Here is a 6,503-nt window from a genome sequence, read left to right on the forward strand (position 1 = left end):
TTCTCGTCTTGCTTAAACAAGCAACCACCGCAATACTGACCACTTCACAACTTAAGGTGCGTTTTAAGGCACACCTTTTGTTTTGTAGCCAGAAAGCCTCCCCTACTTCCACCTCACAATAAATAAATAAATAAATAAATAACGTCCCAAAGAGATTGATTCCAAATTTGCACGACATTTATTTTCACTTTATGTAGAATTTGATGTTATAGATCAGGGGTTTCCAACTGGTTTTGTCTAAGGGACCACCATCATAACCAAGAAGCAACTCGGGGTCCACTGCTTTGGCGGAATAATATTTTCTTTTGGACCGAAGGAGGATAGGCTATTTATTTGCATCTGTATGTCCATCTTGTGAAAGTCAGCTACATCTGACATAATTTGGATGGGTAAAGGATTCACAAAATTAGCTGGAAAATAAATCAAGTCTAAATAATAATCAATTTTTATTTTTAAAAATGTTACAATTATTTTCCGTTTCCAATTTCGAGGATCACCTGCAATACCGCCACAAACCACTAGAGGACAGCGGACCACTGGGTGACAATCCCTGTTATAGATGGAGTCACACCATTTTACCATAATTTTACAGCATAAAAATATAAATAGAGCTAAATTTGCCGATCTTTGGATTTAATTTGAATTTGGAGATGGTAGCGGAGAACTATTTTGAAGCGAATTTGCCTCTTTGCGCAGGGTCTTGAGGCACTTGTCCAGCCTTTTGATGCAGAGCGCCACATCGTCACGGGTGATGCCCACGGCGGCCGCCGCGTTAAGGTACGGGCACGGGTAGGACTCGGAGTGCGACATGAACCCTCGAAAGGTGTGCCCGCCGATGCTCTGCTCCTTGCCGAGCGGTACCACCCTGTAAACAGCCACAAGCTAACGATTACAAGAGTGATCTTGATTTTTATTTCTGCCGCTTTTTGGATCATCTACCACCTCTGGATTGAAGATGCAAGTACATACCTGGCTCCTGAAACTTGGCGTGTGAACAGCATGGCGCCCAGCTGAGTCGGCGCCTGGTCGCAGCCGGCCCGCAGCCCGTCCAGCGACATGGCTGCCACCCCGAGGGAACAAAGTCACAAAGTGAACAGCACGGGAAAGGCAGCTGAAGGGACGGCACCTCAGGTGGGGTGCTCACCGAGTGAAATGGGGTTATGGGGGGTGTGAAGCAATCGTTCCCCGTGCACCGAAGCCAGCTTCTTCAGTTCCTCGGCCAGGAACGCGTAGATCTCCTGCGAAGAACCGCATACAGGACCCATGGAGCACGCCTAGCATAAAACTGGACGCAACTAGAAATAGCTCTTCTATCTTTTCTAGCCCTTTGTTGCTTATCAAGCAATTCTTCCAGAGAGCAACCCTTTGAAAAATCGAGCACAGCAAATTTTTGAGAGCCTCTCCTCACAGGGGAGACACTATCAAAACCAGGAGGGGAGTCCGCCTCATTGTTTATGCACAATGCGGGGCAAGAGGCAGCATTAGTGAGTCTTGATGGCATCGGGTCACCGGAGGGAAATTTCCTCTTTATGATCCATCGATCACACTTTTGAGATTTAGTTTCATAGTTCATAAGCAGAAACCGTGTCGTCGCTCCCCCCCCACCCCCTTCTTACCTTCCTGTCCGCTAAGAGCTTCTTATAGCCGCTGCTTCCCAGAGTGAGGAGCGTGATGAGGAGATCCAGAGAAGGAGAGGCAGATGCTCGGCCTGGACAAACAGGCCGTTTAAATACATACAAACTTGATGTAAATGACATGGCATCATTAAAGACAATTAAACAGAAATTGTTTTTGACTTGGCCACCGGGGGCAGTATAGACAAATGGATGTGTTGCTCACTTAGGTGTTATATACCCCACTGGATTTCTAGGTGGTCCTTGTCTTTTTTGCAGCAGCCTCTTATTGCATAGATTAGTCCTCCCAAGAACTCAAGTGGGATTCATAATAAAACCTCATATACTCTGTGCTTGTCAGTACGGCACTAATACTAGGAAAAGCAACACAGATGCTAGTTATGGTAGCATTAAACTATAGTGGGCCTTTCTTCGGGCAGTTTTTTTTTTTTCAAGCAGTCACTAGATGTGTTAACATAAGAAAACAAAACAAACAACAAAAAATGCACACCTAGTTGTGCGACAATGAGCTCACTCCACCTGGGTAAGTCTTGCTAATCTCCTGTACGAAGGCTTCGTCAAAGCCGGCGATTACAGCGCCCCCAACTGGGACCATAAAGTTCTTGTCCAAACTTTGGACAAAGGCGTCAATTCGTCCGACACGAGCCCCCTGGTGGATGAATAAGTATAAAAAAAAATAAGAATTTGCAAGTGACAGGCGTGACTGATGTCCTACGTACCTGTTGGATGAGGTGCATGCACTTGGATGATTGGACGCCATACGCGTTGTTGACTATGTGGGGGATGTCATATTTTGAGCACAGGGTGGCCAGCTCCTCCAGCCTGTCAACAGTCACAAAGATGGAACACTGGAGAACAACCCAAACTCCAAACGTTGTTGCATTCGCATCATAAAATGATAAAGATGATTTTTTATTCTATTGAAGATTCAGTAACGTGCTCGGCTTACCTGTCAGGAACTCGCGGCGCAAAGCACGACGTCGTGGAATGAACGCACAAGACGGTTTCGGCTCCCAGCTCGCAGATTTGGCGTTCCACCGCATCAACGTCCGTCCGCAACTCGTCACCCTCGAGCACGTTCTCCACCACGACTGGCACGAAGCCTGCTGTGATCATGGCCTTGAAGCAGGACTTCTGGTCGATGCGCGGCCAGATGATGTAGCGGGCTTTCGGTCGCCGTTGGCGCAGGGTCAGAAAGCAAAGAGTCAGGCTCATGCCGGTTGCCATAGGAACCACGAAGCAGCTCTTTACGCTCCTTACGCCTGTCGGACAAAAGACGAGCAGTCTGTAAGGTAAGGCCAAGCAGGTTATTTTAATTGCTGCGTCCGCTGAGCGTCACACACCTGCCATCTTTAAAATGTCCAGCACGAGCAAGTTGGTCAGTTTATTGAGCAGACTGGAGCCGGCAGCTTTTGGCTGAACAGCTGCGATGTCACCTGATCGACCGATGCCATGGATCAACCTGCAGGCCCAAAAACGAAGAACATTTGCGAATTGCATTCACGTCGTCTAACTGAGTCCAAGAGTAGACGGCACCTGTAATGTCGTCTGGCCACCATGTTGGATGCCACACGGCCTTCCCGCTCGCCCACGCCGCAGTTGCCCAGGAAGTTGTTACTGTCCATGACGGCCAGTTCGTTCAAGAAGAGCTCAACGGTGGCCTCGCTCCAGCCTTCCTCGGGACACTTCCCCTGCAAACAAACAAAAGGCGTGAGATAAAGCAAAGCGAGGATCGCACACATTGATTTTACCTTCTCCAGCAGTTGCCTGACGAGCTGCTCATGGCCGCGGCGAGCTTCACTCGCTTGTCGGATGTACGACGCCGACACCATCTTCTCGCTCAGTGTGAAATTTTCACTGTTCATGGCTATTCAATGCACATTACGTGTTAGCATTAAATAATACATGACCGAGCCCTGTCATACAAAAAATGGACACCCCCCCAAGGAGTTTGTAATTGCATTGCCACAAGATGGCGGCAGAGGATCATGACGAATCAACACAGTGCTTCGAATACACTGGCTCTCAAATTCTTTCAAGAATCAGCTCCCAAATATTTTTTTATTAAAATAGTCAACCGTAGCGATGTTTTATTCCCCAAAACTATAGAAAAGGCCAAAAGACACAATTTCTGTTTGATGTATTTTAACTTGATGCACTCTGAAAGAATACAAGGTTTCAGTTTTTTCGACAACAAAAACAAAAGTAAAAAAGTGTACTTTAAAAATGAATATATTACAAAATTTAAATAAGAAATGCACTTACGATTTTAAAAACAATTATTTTATTTTTACTTTCACTTTAACAGTGCACAAGATGCATTCAAAGACCACCAATAAAACAGGACATCTTAAAAAGACACGAAAATAAAAAAACATAAGCGACAAAGAAAGCTGGCACGTCCGTCACAAATACAACAGGTCTCACTTTTCAATGACAAATTAAACTCTCAGATGGTGCACCAATAGTTGTGCTGGTTAACTCGTGCTTCCTGTCCTGTCACGTTGCATATGGATGCATTTACGTGACGATCCTTTGGCTAAATCAACATTTTACATGTTTGTAAACGCACGACCTATCCAACAACACCCTTTGCATAAATCACAGAAAATTAACGCGTAACCTTACATTAAATGTGGATAAAAAAATGTTGCTCACCTTTATGAGGTCCGGCCGTATCAAACCCGGAAGTGGCTGATCATATGACGCGTGGTCAGGTGACTAACTTTTGTCACCCCTTAAAGGGCCACAGTACAATTTGACGTAATTCGATTTTTAATGGCAATTAAAATTGAATGAAAACATTATTTGAACTTATTTCTATCTTATCACACTTTTTTTTTTGTATTTGATCACGTGTGTGTATAGGATATGAACTTGATAAAGCCACGTTAATCCTTTAAATCACAATTTATTTATTTACACAATAGTGTATTTAAATCCTAAAAGATCAGCAGGACACATTGATGACAAAATGACAAACTTGTTTTGCGGTCTTTCAGGTTGCTTGGTTGAAAGAGGGGCGAGAAAGAGGGCAAGTTGTTGGCATAGCAGGTTTTCTAAAAGAACAGCTATGCCAACATCTTGCCTTCCTTCCTGGACCCATTTCTCTCTATTTCCAATATTTGAGATGGTAGTGGTCGATTTGCTCCAAGAGAGGCTGTACAAACACATATTATTTTATTTCCAAAAATTAAATATACTCGTGGAAAAAGCAATGCCGATGGCTTACCTGTTAGGATGTTTGTCTCATACGAGTTACCGTCGTTGTCCTGCATCACAGTGAGTCTTCAAGAGGAGCGCAAGGAAGTTTGACGCCTCAACAAGATCAACTGGTCACCGCCCATTTATGTGAGTTTGTAAAGCCGCTCCACGGACTGTCTGCCATTGCGCAAATGCGCATGCGCTCATTTGGGTGTCCAGCAGCGCGGCCAGCATTAAACAATCCAAGATCGTCTGATTTTAATAATCAAAACTTCATCGTGACGTCACAGTGGCATTGTGAGTGGGGTATTTCCATCCGATGTGATTTGCTGATGACGAGATTTGGGTCATTCGTGATTCACGCAATGATTCAAAACGTGTCTAGACCAAAAAGTGAAGACCAGGCAGGACAGGATCATGCTGTAAATAAGCAGAGAACAACTTGAATTGAGTCAGAGTGTATTTGTTGAGTCGGACATACTTTTTGCGGTGGCGGCTGCATAGATGCAAGTGGATGGACTGGATGTCGTCTTTTACACAAGATCAAAATCACATTCCGGACTCTTCCACCATTGATGACTCACTTCTCAAGGTGCCGACTTTGCCACTCCCAGGATAAGCAGCATTTATAGGTCAATTTTTTTTTTTATTGTCTGTTGTTTTTCATGGTTACAAACGTAAACAGCAACCAAAGAAGTTATGCCCAAAGGAGAAATGATGATTTCCATACAAATACAACAACCATCAGGATGTCCCAGTTGGATTTAGGCCTGGGCTCTGGCCAGGCTTCTTTCTTTTGGCCACATATGCTTTATCTGTATCACTGACAATCCAGCTGAATAACACACGCCATGTGAGAACCAGCGACTTGTGAGTCAGTGCTTCTCTGCTGAGGCCCTCATTTTCATGACCACCCAGCCACCCCCTCCAAATAAAACCATGACCCCACTCACACTGCAGCCTCCCCGGGAGACGTTTTCTGCTGACTCAAACCCAAACACGCCCTGTGACGGCGAACGAGCAATGTCGACTCAATAGTCGACCGGCCCACGTGCTGCTAACTTTGCTCCCATGATTGTCCAGTGCTGACTAATCGCTTGCAAATGAAGCTGTGAATGAGTTGCCCAGTGGCCGTGGCACAAAATGAAAGGGAGAATCCTAACCTGCTCACATTTTTGCAGTGACTCACGCAATACAAAGGTCAATCAAGCTGATCTTCATATTTGCATTTTTTTAAATGACCATAACACCCTATTACCATGACTTTGAATTTTCAGGGAAACAGGATGGACATTTAGACTGTCTTTAACATTCTAGTTAACCAGTTAAAAAATTCCTTCAGTCTTCGGTACGTTTCACAAGAGTGCCATTAGTCTAAGTATTCCAAACCCGGTTTTCCTTTATTCATCTCCCTATTTTTTCTGCTTATTCGAAGCCTTTTAAAATGACAATGACGTGCTCAATAGCCTCCTTTTCAACTCTAGTCACAAAAACAGAATTCAGATTTACTAATTAACTGCATCGTACCATTCCAATTTTGACCACAAGAGGACGCAACATTCCTAGTAACCGCGGAGAGCTGGCTGTCAAATTCCATGTTTGGCACTTTAAAAAAAATAAAAATACGGTATTGCTTCCATTTATCCATTTAAGAAAACAACTTTA

At 44.4% G+C, this 6,503-nt stretch overlaps 1 protein-coding gene across 1 annotated transcript; it reads right to left on the bottom strand.

Annotated features, from left to right (window-relative positions):
* Positions 1 to 422: 422 nt before the first annotated feature.
* On the bottom strand, positions 423 to 4,661 carry sepsecs (Sep (O-phosphoserine) tRNA:Sec (selenocysteine) tRNA synthase). Its single transcript, XM_088369688.1, has 11 exons — positions 4,293 to 4,661; positions 3,386 to 3,501; positions 3,171 to 3,325; positions 2,978 to 3,096; positions 2,584 to 2,896; positions 2,354 to 2,456; positions 2,154 to 2,283; positions 1,617 to 1,708; positions 1,145 to 1,238; positions 970 to 1,060; positions 423 to 865 (listed from the first exon to the last, which is right to left on the bottom strand). Exons 2-11 carry the CDS (start codon positions 3,497 to 3,499, stop codon positions 634 to 636), a joined length of 1,443 nt encoding a protein of 480 aa, XP_088225814.1. The 5' UTR covers positions 3,500 to 3,501; positions 4,293 to 4,661; the 3' UTR covers positions 423 to 633.
* Positions 4,662 to 6,503: the final 1,842 nt, after the last annotated feature.

This window comes from Syngnathus floridae, chromosome 1 (genome assembly GCF_059516105.1).
Source record: "Syngnathus floridae isolate MCC-2025c chromosome 1, RoL_Sflo_1.0, whole genome shotgun sequence".
Taxonomy (NCBI): domain Eukaryota; kingdom Metazoa; phylum Chordata; class Actinopteri; order Syngnathiformes; family Syngnathidae; genus Syngnathus; species Syngnathus floridae.

Coding starts and splice junctions, on each gene's coding strand:
- sepsecs (XM_088369688.1), bottom strand. CDS start 3,499: ATGAACAGTGAAAATTTCACACTGAGCGAGAAGATGGTGTCGGCGTCG. Junction 2,284..2,353: donor GCATGCACCTCATCCAACAG/GTACGTAGGACA, acceptor TTCATCCACCAG/GGGGCTCGTGTCGGACGAAT. Junction 1,061..1,144: donor CCATAACCCCATTTCACTCG/GTGAGCACCCCA, acceptor TCGGGGTGGCAG/CCATGTCGCTGGACGGGCTG.